The 15,748-nt window shown below is 40.1% G+C and overlaps 1 protein-coding gene across 8 annotated transcripts in view; it reads right to left on the reverse strand.

The window, feature by feature from the left end:
* ANO4 (anoctamin 4) overlaps positions 1 to 15,748 on the reverse strand; it is a 200,359-nt gene that overhangs the window by 36,721 nt on the left and 147,890 nt on the right. For all 8 annotated transcript variants that reach the window (XM_075427641.1, XM_075427640.1, XM_075427639.1 and 5 more), the window contains 4 exons: positions 10,983 to 11,117; positions 10,125 to 10,221; positions 9,536 to 9,596; positions 2,951 to 3,033 (listed from right to left, as the gene is read on the reverse strand). In XM_075427641.1, coding sequence (XP_075283756.1) covers positions 2,951 to 3,033; positions 9,536 to 9,596; positions 10,125 to 10,221; positions 10,983 to 11,117 — 376 coding nt within the window. The remainder of the gene's footprint in view (positions 1 to 2,950; positions 3,034 to 9,535; positions 9,597 to 10,124; positions 10,222 to 10,982; positions 11,118 to 15,748) is intronic.

Below are 15,748 nucleotides of genomic sequence, written 5' to 3' on the forward strand. Positions count from 1 at the left end.
TAAAAGACTGAAAATCTGAATCTTGATCACTGGGACAATAACTGCACCCTCAGAAGTAAGTCTCCTTGCAAAGCCTGTGGTTTTCAGGTCATCCTGCTTGCAGCTGAAGGCAATAGCAAAGTGAAGAGGTGGACTTTGAGCCACAGAACAGGGAAATGATCTTGACACTTTTTCATTTGGGACACCTGCTTCCAAAGCTGTGACTGCCTCAGGGTCAAAGTCCTGCAAAGACCCCAGCTCCAATGGAAAAGAGCAGCATTCCATACTCAAGAAGAAGACAGCGATCAGTAGAGTTGACCTTAAAGCAAGGACATGTTTGAGTTGTGCAGTAGGTATAGCACTGGCAGCTATAGCATCTTCAGAGAAGACACCACTGGGAGGAAATCAGCTCCCACCTTTGGGATCCCACTGAACGCTGAAGAAAGAAGGAACTGATACTTCAAATGCCAATGAGATACTGATGCTCTGATGACTGGACACATAAATCCTTGAGAAGCAGTCAGCTGAGTCCCTGTTGGCATCCTTAACTTCTAATTTGACAGAGAAAGGTACCATCTGGCACACTGCTCCTGCAAAGGCTGCTTCCTCCTTCTGGAGAGACTTTCAAAATTCCCTCTAGAACTGGGAGAAGGTGCAATGAATAGCTCTGGAGCAGGTACACTCACCGCTGCCCCAGGGCACCTGACTGAGGTCTTGTTGACAGAGCTCATTGGAAAAAGCCTGGTGTGAGAATAAAATACCAGCTGACTATCAGCAGCGAGCAGGTATCCTCTGAAAACTACAGACACGCATATGTCATCCTGCAGGCCAAACTGAAATAATCTGCCAGTGGGACATAATCATTTCTTATAAAAAAATAATGTTATTTGATATACATCATAAAATAAACACATCATATTTCTGTGAGGATAGTTTCAATTACCAGAAGCTCTTACAGGCTTTCTGACTGCAAGAGGAAAAATCTAGCAACTCTACTCTCTTCTGTCTTTTCAGTGTTTATTCCAGATAAAGGCTTAGCTGCATGGACATAGTAGTGCTCTTCCAAAAAAGCTTAGAAAGCAGACAGCAAATCTTCCATGGGAATGCTTTCCTCCAGGCTCTGAGGGAGGATGTGCCCTTTCAGTAGCAGCAGTAAGGCTGCAACCAGAGTTGTGGGCATGTGCATGAAGAAGAGAAAGAAGCAGAATGGGGAGTGGTCCTGAACGGGTTTGGAGCTGTTGTGTTTACACCTGAGCTGAAGACTCCTCCCAGCATTACTGTAGTAGCCAGAAATCATTTAGTATTATTACATGGAAAAAAAATAAAAAGCATCACTTAAGGACATCTTTACCAGGAAATTCAGTATTTGTAGATGAACTGATCATAAAAAAGTCAGGTGAATGGCTTTATAAATCAGCATAAATCCCGGAAGGTTAGATGGTGAAAGGTGCAGGTATATAACATCCTGAACTTTAAACGTCTGAAAGACCAGGCTTCCTGGGAAAAATATAAAAAGGGCCTCAAACCATACTTGCTTGTGTATTTTGTTACTTTAAAGGCTCCTTCGCATTCCTGGGACACTGAGCTGTAATGCTGACTTAGAAGTTGACATTTGATACATCTGTCTTCTCCCTCAGCTGTCAGCAGCAGCAGCAGTGCCTTTTTTGCAACTAGCCACAAGGGGACGAGATCACTGCAGTTCAGCCCTGATCTATATATGAACCTCAGGCAGGACTACCTCAGCGTGGTCTCTCAGTGACTCGTCAGCATTGGCAAGAGTGGGCTGCTAATCTCAGGAGAGTTAAATCAATATTATTTTCTAAATACGTGACAACAGTCCTGAAGTATCACCAAAAACTGACAGCATATGTGCACAAATAATGATGTTCCTGTTGCTATAAAGAAACCAATTTCCAGTTGTGTAAGCTATTTCACTTCATGTTCTTAGATTATTTTCTTAGTCATTAAGATCTAAAAAAAAAAATATTCTACCAGCAAATGAGCAATTGTACCATTTCATGGCCTCGCTGAACTACATTGCCTCATATAGAAAAAAAATCCCATAACTCAGAAGACTGTTTTTCTGCTGGCAAGATAAACAAAAAAGAAATTCTTCCATAGAGGCAGGAATAGAGAAGTTTTCAATTGCATTGAGACCACTACAGCAGCCTCTTACAGTCTTACAGTCCCTCCAAGAGCTTCAGGGCAGTCTCTGGAGAGGAAGGAAAGCAGACTCTGTGGACACCTGTATGTCCAAATCCCACTCGAGAAGCACTTATTCTGCCACACCCACTAAATCTTGCTTTTCTCCTGCATAATAAAACCTGCTAGTTCCCCTTAGACCTTAGCTCTCAGTCCCAATAGCATGCTGTTTTTTTTCTGTAACCACCACAGAAAAAGGTTAAAGCTATTTTTCACTGTTTAGTTTCCTCCCTAAAGGGATTTCCTCTACCAACAGAGGATGAATTAAGTTCTTCGAGCCGGTTCATCTCCCTCAGTCTCTCCACAGCACTGCATACTTAGGTAAGCAGCACCTGAAAGTTCAGAAGCCAGTATAAGTCTCACAAGGCTTTCTCTCCACCAATGTCCTTAGTGGCTGTCCAAAACAATAGATACAAAGCCCATTTACCAAAATTCATGGTACCCTAAGCTGTCAAGAACTTCTTTGGATTCAAAAGAAAAATTTGTTAGCTTCTCCCAAAGCGCATTTTTTTCCTGAAATCTCCCACAATGACAACCACTAATATGTTGAAATTAATTTAGATTTACAAAGGTGTAAAAAGAGAGGACAGTTTGACCTGGGGAAAGTTTCTGCACATTCCAGAGGAAACATCTGAGGAGCAAAATTCTTATTTCCTAGTTTATGAAGATATGAAGAATGAATTGAAAATAAATCCAAAAGAAAAACAAGCTTACATTTTTAACCAGATCTTTTTGTTTTAAAGATTGAGTACTTTTTTTTTATACAAACCTCCTCTTCTTCCCAGTCTATCAAGTCCCAGTCATAAGCAATTACTGCTCTCCTTCTTTTCCAGAACTCCAGAAAAACAGTTGCTGAAGCAAATAGAAAAAAATACAAAATTGTTTTTAAGTCAAGCAAGTGTTAACTACTATCACAGAACTGTTGAATGAAGCTGTTACATTATTTTCATTTCTTTGCATAAATGGGTTCCTTTGAACAGTAAATCATGCTGATGATCAAAACTGCTTTCAAAATTCATTGCTTTCTAAGGATTAGTTTGCTTGCTTCCAGTATGATTGAGGCTTTAGAGATTCCATTTAGTGCAAAATGAGAATGTTTAATTTCTAACCAACTACGGGAGGACTCTCAAAGAACAAAATTGTTCCTGTGAGTCATCGTTACTAGATACAGCAGATTTCTGATGAAGCTAAAGGTTTCTTGGGGCTATTGTAGATAAAGCAGTAACTTTCCTTCTTTGAAGACCATTTACAATACACAGAAACCAGAACCCAGGGGAGGCACTAGTGCACGTGCAAATCTATAGAGTACTTCTGAGGAAATGGGAACTTTTGTCTTACACCTTTTTAATCCAGACCATTTATTTTACACTACGTGTGTGTATATGTGGTGTGGCATTAACTGCTGACAATTAAACATTTTTTGCTGTACAGCCCTTATTGACAGCATGCAAGATAGTGTAATATGCCTGTACATGACTGTGCTTCTGTTTCGTGATGGAAAGAACAATCAAGGAAGTACTCAGTCATAAATTCATGTATTCATATTCTGGAGATTAATACAGAGCTTGTTTATGGTTACAATTTTTTAATATGTTTTGTTAAAAGATTGTAGAAGCTGACTCAATCTAACACAAATCAATGGAAAGGTTTCCTCTCCCACAGTGAGGTTTGGCTCTTCCCTTTATTGCTCACTGAAAAGCATCAGGCTGATAATCACGGAGAACATAAAACTCTGTGCTCATGAGCTAGCATAACATCAGCTGCAACAGTGATAGAACAGCCTGGCAATATGTTGCTCATCCATTCCTAAAAGGATCTCCCTAATGGACTATCATCTGCCCTACTGCAGCATATTGATAATGACCTGACATGATATTAAGTACTGGCATAAGTTTGGTGAAAGTGAATTTTTAGCGAGTCAGAATTATTATATTTTAATATATTAACCAATGCAGCTAAGATATGCTTAGAAAATCAACACTGTGAGCAGATAAAGTAAAGTATCCAAAGAACTTTTAAGGAGGCAGCGCTCTGATTTGAAGGCATTTTCGTATACAATGTCATCCTTTTTCTGAATGCTGGAGTTATGTTACACCAGGTAGCCAGGTGCTTTGATTTAATCTAATAAAGAAAGTCAATTTAATCTCTCGAGCCTGAGTTTCTGTGACTTTTTGCAATAATTGCAGTATGACTGGTTGGGATCAGCAAAACTAGTAAGTGCTAATGAGGCTGCGCTGCTGCTGAACCACCACATTGTTTGTTCCTTGACCTGTCTTCTAGTGGAGATGGTTCTCTCATATCAGCTCATATTGAATTATTTTGTAAAGGCTAATCAAGGAGCCCTGCACTTTCTGGAGACCTGGGAGAAACAAGCGTGATTGATTACTACCATGAACCTCTCAGCTATGTCTGTGCTGAACCGTACTTCTTTTCTTTCTTGTTTTTCACACACCTGGAGTGAGGACTCTATACATATTACATTTAGTATATTTAGCACCTATCAGAGTAAGTATATGCAGTTCCTCAGGCTTCTTTAGAAAGCTATTTTCAAATCATTAAGTAGCAAATAGGATGATCTGCACAGCACTGTTTTAGCTTTTACAGTGCTACACTTCTCTCCCTCTATCCAGGTCAGTGTGCACTTTTCCCTTGCTAGATATTTTAAAACATGCTATAAATAACCATTTTTGATTGATTCACTGTATTACTGAGATCTTCTAAAAAGTATCACATATTTAAATTTCTCTGCTTCTTTTCTAGTCAAGTAATCACTAATACCCTACATCACACTTCAGCATTCTTTTCTGACTTTGACAGCTCAACAGGACACAGTTGTACTTACCGTTCTCCCATTTCCCAATTGGTATCTTTAAACCAGATGCTGAGAATTCTCCAAAAATCCTGCTTGGAATTTTGAATTTCTCAGAGGCCTGAATTCTCAGGTCTTTTTCTAGCTTTCTCTATCATATGCTTGCCCTGCTTCAGAGCTCAGCCTTGCAGCTCAGTACTCAACATCCACTTGTAAGAACAGCTGTCTTGACATCATTTCCTCAGATGCTTTTGAAACAAGTTGTAATCTTATCTCATAATGCAAATAGCCCCTCGCAGCAAACAGCTTAATCCTGACCTTCTCTCAGAAATCGTCTCCCTGTTGTATTTCAGAACACCATTTAATATATCCATCCTGAATTCTGGAATATATTCTATATACCAGGAATATTGCTGAGGAACCTCCTTAAATCTCCTCAGAGAGCAGATCAATGTGAATGTTTTATGCTAGAGGCAAGGTTTGTAGGAAAGTAGTATCTTTTATTAGACTAACTGATCTATTCAGAAAAAAAAGTTTTATGTTGACATTTCTTATGGCTTGAAAAAAAGTGTTAAATGCTTCATGTCAAGCCATTTCCCCCCCCCAGCCTTGCCTTTCAGCAAGTGTTCTAAAGCTACTTTCTTTATCAAAAGAAACATGCTTCTAGGTAGATAAGAAGCAATTTCAAAGAACTATTCTTGTCTCCCTTAGGCCCTCCAAAGATACGCAGAGAGAAACCATCAGCCCACCTTGTCTCTAGCAAAGCATCAGAAATGATAAATAGCTGGACTCTCCTGTTGGACAGTTACAGAACTTTGCTACTGAGCTTCAGAAAACATCTAGATAGTGACATCTTTGCATGAGCTTTCCCCAGTACATCAACTCTAAAAGCAAAAGTTACAATTCCATCTGGCTTTACAGCAACATGCTGGGAGTCAACTGGTTATCGAATTTACCTAGATTTTTTTCTGAGAATGACTTTCTTCTGCACTTTAAATGTCAATATTTATTTGGAATGAACATCTTTCTCTCAGTTTCTGTCTTTGGTAAGAATCCAGGCCAAACACTAAAAAGCGAGGAGTTTTGCCTAGAAATGGGACCTACATTTTCATCAAGCTCGACATGCCTCAAGGCATACATAAAGGGCAAAGTGTAGGTGTTTCTCTCTAGGACAGAAACACACAAAAAACCTATTGCTTCCCTTTTTTTGAAAGCTTTGAACATCTGGAAAGTATCACCAAGAACAGAGATACTCAAAAGCAAAAATTCTTTTTCAGCTTCTGAGATGACGACACCTCAGTGAGCATCAATGACAATCTGTTCAGCAATAAAAAAAAGTGTTAGTGTTTATAGGGACTTACTGTTTCCTATAAACCACAGAGATTTATAGCTTCAGTCCTTTTGACAGGGTTTTTCCTTTCAACAGAATCTCCAACACAGAAAAGCTTATACAAACTACCAGCGAATTCCTTCAGTGTACCAAAGGGAGACTATCTTTTGTCCTTTGCTACATCAGTTTAAAATGAAAGTTGTCTTAAGTCTTTTGCCTTTCAGGTATACCTTATTAAGCATCATAATTTTTTTCCTATTATATCAATTAATTTTACTTGTTATATAGAACTTAGCTTAAACAGGGCAGAAATACAGTAAGTGAGGTGATGAGCCAATACATTTTTTGAAGAGAAGTGTGGTTCTATTCCAGTATCCTCTGGTGCACTTGACAATTCCAACCTTGCTTTGATGGGACCCACTTATCCCACAGTGAAGCATTATAAAAGACGGGTCCCTGTGCTTCAGAGTCCTACAGCCAGGCTCATTGCTGCTCCACAAATCAAGCAGCCCACACTGATATTTTTGGCAATTCCTCTCCCTAGCCTGGCCACAGCAGTTTGCTCATCATTTGGAGAAGCATTTTATTTCTATTTAAAAAGTGAGCAAGCAACTTTGTCCATCAATTAAAGATGTCTTTAGAGTAAAAGGACGAAACCACCATATACACCCCTTCTTCATGGAAAGCTCAGCATGACCATGCCTGGTTTTGAAAACCACAAGCACATGGCTGAGACCTCCTTCAAGATGGGAGTTCACTAATGGATCTAAAGACAGTGAAAAAGGTACTTTAGACAATAAGACAGTGGCTAAGCTCAGGCTAAAGAGGTAACACAATTACAATTCTAGCTGCCTTTTTTTGCTTTCACACTGCCATCATTATTTATATGCTAGTGCCTGTCAAACTAGATCATCTAGAAGGCTGAACTTTCCACAGGCAATTTGTCATGTGCTTGCCAGTTTTTTCATGCTGACAGAAAAAACATTTCCACAATCAAACTGCTATCATTGTTTCTTCTCTTCCCCTACAATTTATTGAGATGATGGTAATGCCTGCAGCTGCCAACAGGCCTACTGCAAACTGAAAATCCATTTAAGAGAGGCAGTAAGCCAACCCATAAATACCATACCAGAAAATCGCTGGGAAGTGTGGCTTTCCTTGTTTTAGTGCTGCTTTAGCCCTAACTGTATGGAGAATATCTCCACAATCTCACTGTTATCTCAGCAAAGCCTTTTTTAAGAAATTATTCCCCAAGCCATTACCCTACACTCGCAACATCCTGCCTGTTGCTGCCCCTACATCCCTCTTGGCAGCAAGCTCAAACGCACAGCGTAAGCCAACAAAAGTGGTGGGGAAAGCTCTTGCCCCACCCACTGCCCTGTAGTCTCTTCTCCACTCGCCAAATCATCCAAAGGGCAGCATTTATTATATGTTTTCTTATCTGTCTGTGGGCTCCAGTGCTGGAGGTGCACGGATGGCAGTGCATTTCCCAGTCCTGGCAGGCTGCTGTGGAGTTATCCCCAGAGGGAACTGGGTCTGGGAGTCTGACGGTAATGCTGGAGGAAGGGGAGAAAAGAGACACTAACCAAAGTGAGCTGCAGCTCCTGTCAACTAGGGACAGAAAAGAGAGAGGACCCACAACATTTTTGCAGGCAGGCATGCTCAGCCGTCCTCCAGGCAATGACCATGAGGTAGGATCAGGCATGGTTACCTGGCTGAGGGACTCCCCTTACCTAGCGCTGCTTTTCCCACAGCCCTTTTTCTGGGCAGTGCTAAGACACAGGTGTGATGCTCTGAGCACAGCTGTCCCCTGAAAGCAGTGTTACTGTTAAGGAGGAACAAAAACACAGGGGCAAAAAGCTGCACTCCCAAAACGTGCTCACCAGCAGTTAGGAACAGCAGCATAAACGTTCAACAATCTCTTAGCCCATCAATTTTTCTAGCTGAGATGGAAGTCCTTGTCTCTAAACTGTCTTGGAAATTCTCAACTTCCGTAAGCATGTAGAGAAAGAGGTTGGAAAATCTGAGTAAACATCTAAAAACTTTTTAAGGCTTGACTTAGAAATTTTTGGTGATTCTTAGCTCCAGCGTAGCTCTAAAACAAAGCTGAAATACCACGGAGAAATACAAGATCTGTACTATCTGTGGACTTTTTCCTTAATTGTAACTTGTGATATTTTAGTACCACAAATATTACACGAAATGACATGTACAGTCTGGATTGGTATAAGACCTAATTTAATTAGTTAACTAAGACAATAACATAGTTTTGGAGGAAGGAACGGAGACAGACTGGTAGGCTAATCTATATTGTCCTGATGGCTCTGGCATTGACTCCTGGATATCTCTTGTGGCTCAGTAAAGAGATCGGCAGTGTAGAATGGAAATTATGAGAATTACTTGGATACCTTTCCAAAGCAGCTGGAGGTGTGTGAGTAAGAACTGGAGAACAATGGCTAAATCAGGATAGTCCAAGCACCCAGAGCTGCAAGATGGATGGCGTTTTTGAGGCACCGCATTGAGCTATTTTCTAAAGGTGTTGACCTCATCTTAGAACAGCATGGTAGCAGCTAAGAGCCTGGGCATGCTCAGGGCATATCTGAAAGACTTCTTTTGCTGCCAGAAATTATAATTTTCTCTTGCCTTCAATTCTGGCTACAAGACTACAGTAGGAAAAACAGTTGAGCCAGAAATAGAACTGTCCTATGGGAGAAATTCAGCCTCCATGGCAACAGTTAGACCACTCTTGGAACAATTTGTCATTCAGATAAGTTTTCCATTTATTTCATCAGAGTTTTTCTTTAATTACAACCAGGTTACATGTATTTAAGCATTACTGCCTTCCTGCAAGGAGGGAAAAAAATCCATTAATTCATTTTAGTGCAGACGTTAAACTGAGCTGCTCTAATCTAAGAGAAACTCTAACCAGTAACAGAGAAAAGGCCTAAGTGCCAACAGACTGAAAAACACTTACAAAACCCCCAAGAATACAACTATCTACATAGATAGTACATATTCCATTCATGTTTTGTTTGTTTTTTTTTTTTTAATTTCAACCACTTTCGTCTTCCTTTTGCAGAAACAGAAAAGAATAAAGACTATAAAATTTTTCTCACTGTCTGAAAAAAAGTGTGCTGGAAATTACAAAGGCCTATGTTGCATCACAAGCTTAAGAAAAAGACTGTGCAATTACTTGTATCAAAACAAAAACTTACCCCACACAGCCATGAAAACAGCAAAAAAGACAGTAGCTCCATTGTCAAAAAGGTGGGTTACCTGAGGGAGATATTAATAGTGTGATCAATTGATGATAACAAGGCTTTATTTTCTATTTTCACCTAAAGAAATCAGCATCATCATGAGCACAGCTGGCCTGACAATCCTGAGGATCCTTCCCTTGACATCCAAAATGCACACGATAATCAACTGGATTATCTGCCATCCTGGCCTGGGACTGACCCCTGCTAACACTTAGGTGTGAGCATCATTTCAGACCCAAAGCATACATTTTATAGAGCCACGTACAGAGGGTGGAACATAAAATAAAGGCTGATGCCAAGGACACCATAGCACATGCATCTAGGTCATGACCTCTGGGACTGCTGAATCTCTAAGTGCAAATTGCACTGAAGTGTTTTACAACCCAAACTAAGTCCTGGTAAAAGACAATGGATGTTAATATTGGCTGCACTTGATCTATCCTTCGAAGATTTTATTTTCCCAAGTTCACTAAAGACAAATGCAAAAGTCAAAATTAATACTTTTACCAGGAAAGCATTTCTATTTGCATAGTTTAAAACGTACCTTAGCATAAACGCAGCTGTCTGACAACCTCATGAAGGGACAGTATTTATCACATATAGGACACATTATGATATCTGTAGCTTGGCAGACTTCTTTACTGGAAAAATAGAAAAGATAAAACTTAATAGTTTGATGCACAACAGTCTTAAAATGGACTGATACATTTCACTAATAGTCAGTTACTTATTGAACAATACCTGTTCTCTAAGTGAAGCCAAGCTGTTAATAACTGCCTGTGTATGATTAGTATTTGTTGACTGCCTGAGACTTCAGAGTTTACAGTCATAACTGCAGAGGGCAGTTCTTCAGGGCGAGCCTAGCAGTAGCTCTTAACGATTTCCAGCTCCTCCTAGAGTCAGAAGTGACCTTCGGTAGGATGAGGGTGAAGATGATTGCAGTTAAAGTTGTTTGACTTATTCTTGTGACTTCTCTCAAGCATTGTCTTAAGTGTAAAAGAATGTAGAGATGCAGCACTCAGCAGAAGGTCTAGGGAGTTCTTCATCTGAAGAATGCCTCCCTGTGCTGGACCTTTGGGAAAGGCCTTGAAGAGAGCAGAAATTCCCTACTCTTCTGCTGGCCTATAACAGCAGTGATGAAGGAGCCGTACTTTTTCCTACTTCATTCTGAGTGGCCAGCACCATCAGCAACTGGAGCTGGACAAGAAATATGGCCTCCCACCCCAATACACAAAACAAGGGAAGCTCAGTACTGGGAACCTTATGAGAAAGAAGCATAGGATTTTCCTGAGTATTTATTCAACAGTTCAAAATGAAGTAATTCACAATTCACAGGAAGATCTCTTAAATTAATCATAATAACCCACAGCAGTGATTTCCCCTACAAAAGTGCCCACATTACCTGACTTGGCAGTGGTTCAAAGTGGTGACTCCATATAAAAAGACAAACAATCCAATGAAGGCAGCTGGGAAGAGCATCCCCGTGTACCAGCCCAACCAGGCAAAGTACAGCCCAATTTTCTCACCAAAGTATCGTCTGTTTTAAAACACAACACAGCAAAATTACCTGATCATTAGAATAAATCTGCTTAAACTTGCTTGTTAACAGAAAAGAAATATTTCTATCACATCTGAAGAGTAGATTAAAGAGCACTCAATTTCCTGAAGAAAAAAATCTGCAACTAGGCTTCTAAATCCACACTCAGGGACCTGCCTCATGAATGAACTTAAAAAATGCATTTAAATATTCACTAACCACAGTATACAGTGAGATGAGTGGACAGCTCAGGCAGGAAACAGTGAGTTCATTTTAAAAAGCTGGTTTTTAGTGTCTGGGAAGCTGATGGCTTTCTTTGACTTTTGGCTGTGTAACTGCACTTTCGAACTAATTGCATTGAAATCAGTTTCATCTTTAACACTGGTATAATAGAAAAAATTACTTGGGCCCAAACTATTTCTAAGAAATTAATTAACTGAAGTTTATTCTCCAACCCAGTTTATTTTCATTTGTTTATGTCTTTTCCTAGCTCAGTTCCCAGAAAACTTAGATCATGGTCGTACCACAGGTGGAAAGTAACGTGCAAGTGAGTTCCAACAAATATCTTTCTGTATCATCTTGCACTGATTTGAGGAAAGTAGTCTGAATTAATCCTAATTTGTTAGCTATATTGCTTAAAAACTAACAGCAAAGTGGTCAGAAACCTCCTATTGGCTACACATTAATTAGCAACTTTCCTCCTCCCAAACACAACCAAACCTTTATTTACGTGTTAAAAAATACATCAAGAACACAAAAAACTGCTGAACAGCAGGCTGCATGCCTTGTGCTGTGTTTGATGGTCTTGTGCACAGTAGGCTGATGATCAGATTAGAATGCTCTACAAATCAATATACAATTATCATGATTACAATGAAGATTTTAGGAGATTGTTTGCAAGATTATTTTTAAAGAATGAGACAAGATGAATTCTTGCAGTTCAGAGACTTTGCAGACAACTTAAACTTGCATATGAAGTGAATTTGAGAATAGCTGCTGATGAAAACCCACTTTTATGCTAATGATGAAACTTCTGATCCGTCCAGAGACACAGAATGCAGTGAGCCAGCACTGCTGGCTCCTCTGTGCTACCAGAAAATGTCTTTGATCAAACTTTCTCAGTGAGGAGGAAAAGACCAATAACAGTTTCTAGGGCTGGAGGCAGTGGAGAAGAGTAAGAAACGCTTGGCCTGGAATGGACAAAATCATGATTTTTTCAAATGTATGTCAAGAATTTCCTTCACGAGCAATGTCTGTCTGGGCTGAGCTCATGCTCTGCTGAGTGACACTGACTATTATCATCTGAGTTTACCAGCACTGTATGAGAAGCCAAATACTGTCATATTGTCTTTATTCTTCTGTCATTCAACACAGACTCAAATTTAAGACTAAAGAGGTGGTAAGCTAACGGTAACATGCTCAGTTCTGACAAGGGCAGTAGGTCTTGTTGTAAAAAGAGACACTGGATACTGCTTTTTGAGCCCTGATTTAAGAGTGTTAGTGACCCTCTGGCCTAATTATTTACCTGACACCAAGAATGTCAAGCTGTGCCTGCTCCTCTGAAAAAGAAAGCTCATGTTTTGAGCTTACTTCCACTGCATGTTTATGGACATAGTTCAAAGTAGCAAAATAAGCCTAATATTACTCAAGTTTTATTTTTTCATTTAATTCCCTACATTCAAGGATGAATGCTTCCTTGTTCCACCCACCTAGCTGACAAACGTTCATGACAAACTTCATCTCCTATCCTGTTGAGCCTTTCCATTTAACAGTGCAAATCATAGTACTCTTTTTTGATCTAGAGATCAAGCAAACAGCTTCATCCTAGATGAAGACCCAAGCAAGGTTCAGTGTGTGCATAAAGAAGAATGGACTTGATGGGGAGCAACCCAAATCTCTGCAATGAAAGGAAAAGGCATCTGAGGTCATTTGTGAGCCTGGTTTTAAAAATAAGTGCTGGATGTTGACGCTTATTGGCTTTAATATGGACAAACAGCCTTGATGTTCCACTGTCACGCTTTGCTTCGCAGTTGGTATTCCACAGGCTGTAACACTGTAATTTGCATGAGGCTCAAGCTGATATTTCATTTCTTCTGGCCCTGTAGTTAGCATATTTTTTCTGTCTCTGCTCAGACACCACTAAGTTGAGTGCTATAGAAACACACTATGGCAGTCAAAAGGTCTTTGGAGACCTTCCTAGGTCCCATATTGAGAACAGTTCCACATTCCAATCTGTAATTGGGTTAGCCTGGATCCTCATCACCCTCAGGAGATGAAGATGGTTTAGAGATACCTTTGCCACTCTCTCCCTTCAAGTTGCACAACATACAAGGAACAATATCTTTGCTTCTTCTCTGTCACTATATATAGAACAGAAACTTCATATAGCTCTCCACAGTGATGGCAGTTCTCTTACCTGTATGCTGGCACTTTACCCAGAACTCAGTAATGTACACGAAGAACTCCAGGGATTTTTTTTCTAGGACGCATCACTGTGCATTACTTCCATCTAAATTTCACCTGTGATCACCTTGCTTGTTGAAATACTCTGAAATTTTCCAGCCTTGATAACATTTGCATTTTTTTTAACTTTGCTAACTTATTACCGTCCAGTAGTTCAGATCATTAATAAGAACAGAAAGAAATGTTTTGTCTTTTATGATTCGCACACAGAAAATTTCCTTCACAGCTACCCTAAAAAGCAGGGACATAAAAAAACCCCAAGCACCTAATAGAATAATCCAACTCTCCTATCCTCATACATGCTGTACTATTAAATAATAACAATAATAAAAAATAATCTCAATTTCTCAGTTTTACATTAGTGTGTATACTAGCCCTCCAATATCACCTGCCCTAACGGTGAGCTGTCCCTCCCCTCACCCCATTCCAATGGTAGAAATATCCCTGACTTAACTGAGCCAAGATTTCAATCTCAGAATTTATCAATAAGGCACATTTTTGAAAAGTATTAAGCTACAAAGGCTGATTTAAGACCCATAAAATGTGATATTGGAGTCCTCCGTATTTAATGACCTTAATTATATAATCATTTGGTTTCAGGATGCCTAGAAGGAAGTCACGGAGCTAGAATAGAGACAGGTTTGAACCCAAGCCAAGAACCTATCTATCTTCATTAATTCTTTTGCAGGTCAGAATGAAATCCTATACAAAACTTTTACATCACAGAAACAAGTTGTGAGGGAGCTGGAGCTTTCCAGCAGGTGTTTTGGACATGTGAAGCTCTCTGTTATGTCAGGAGCAGTGGGGTGGGGAAGAAGGCTTGACAGGAGATAGAAAGGAAGTTGTCATCTTATTTAATGTAAACATGGAGTAAAATGCAAGTTGCTCAGGCATTACTTTTTGCTTTCAGTTTCATTTAGGTGGCTTTACAATAATTTTACAAATATAGCTTTCTCCCCCTCCCCTTTTTTTTCCTGTAAATGAGATTTTCAAGCAGCAGCAGGAGCAATTTGTGAGCAGCCTAGAGCAAAGTAGCTATGCACAGAAGTGTGAAGGAGGTGATCCAAAGCTCCCAGGAATCAGTGCAAGTGTTCCCACTGATTTATGTGGTCCCAGAGCCTATAAATATAGAAAGTCCTGCCTCGTTCCAATTGCTATGAGTCCTAAAGAACTTAAATTATGCTTGTAAAGTAACCATGGATGCTGACGTCCAACAGAAGTGTAGTCAAAATCATGATACCACATCTGTTGATTAATAGGAGTACTTCTGCAATTGTGCCAAGTCTGCACCTTCATACTGCCATGTGTTTCAAAGCAGAGTGAAAGCAGAATCATGCAGTTCCCCTCAAATGACTGTCTCTCTTTTGTGTCTAGTAACTGCATCTCCATAACAGCCATCTGATGAGATTAAATGGAATCTGGGAGGCACCACACAGACAGCACTGGAGATGTAAGGCATTTCAACAGCTAAGGAAAAAATAAAACAGCACCAAAGTATGAACAATTTCGCTTACTACTGTGGCAACTTGACTCTAGGGTGGAAATATCATATCTATTAATGAGATAACTATATTATCTACATCTAATTTACTCCCTAGCCTTTCAAAAAAAAAAAAAAAAGGTTAATGTCAGCTAGCAGCAGTGAGTTCTGGCCAGATATCTGTGGAAGAATTAACATCCATCCACTCCTTTTGTACAGATGGCAACACTACTCCCTTCAAGCACAACCCACATAGTTCTTGGTATGGGAAAAAAATAAAAAAGTTGTCTCTGCTGCAGCACTGGTACTAAAAAAGCTTCCGTTGAAAGTATGCATGCTGAGATACTCCCGAGTGAAATGAACAAGTCTTGCTGGTGCTGTTGGCTCTTCAAGGAAAAATCTCCAGCTCACTAGACAAGTGAGATGCTGAGTGCAGCAGTAGAGAGGAAAGATTTGGCAGGAGCTAAGGAAATGCGAGGGATCTAGCATCTGTGAAGTGAGAAGAAAATGGCATTCCCTCGCCTTTTCTGTCACCCCTCCTTCAGTGAATTCATTGCTGCCACGGGTGTGCCCCGGGCAGCAAAGGCCAGGCTGGGCTGGGGCTGCAGCTTAGAACCTTGAGGAGCTGGATGGCTATGGAGACTCACACTACAGTACAAGCTGAGGGAGCCTCACAGCTCTTGCTGCC

The sequence above is a fragment of the Opisthocomus hoazin genome, chromosome 8 (assembly GCF_030867145.1).
Source record: "Opisthocomus hoazin isolate bOpiHoa1 chromosome 8, bOpiHoa1.hap1, whole genome shotgun sequence".
Taxonomy (NCBI): domain Eukaryota; kingdom Metazoa; phylum Chordata; class Aves; order Opisthocomiformes; family Opisthocomidae; genus Opisthocomus; species Opisthocomus hoazin.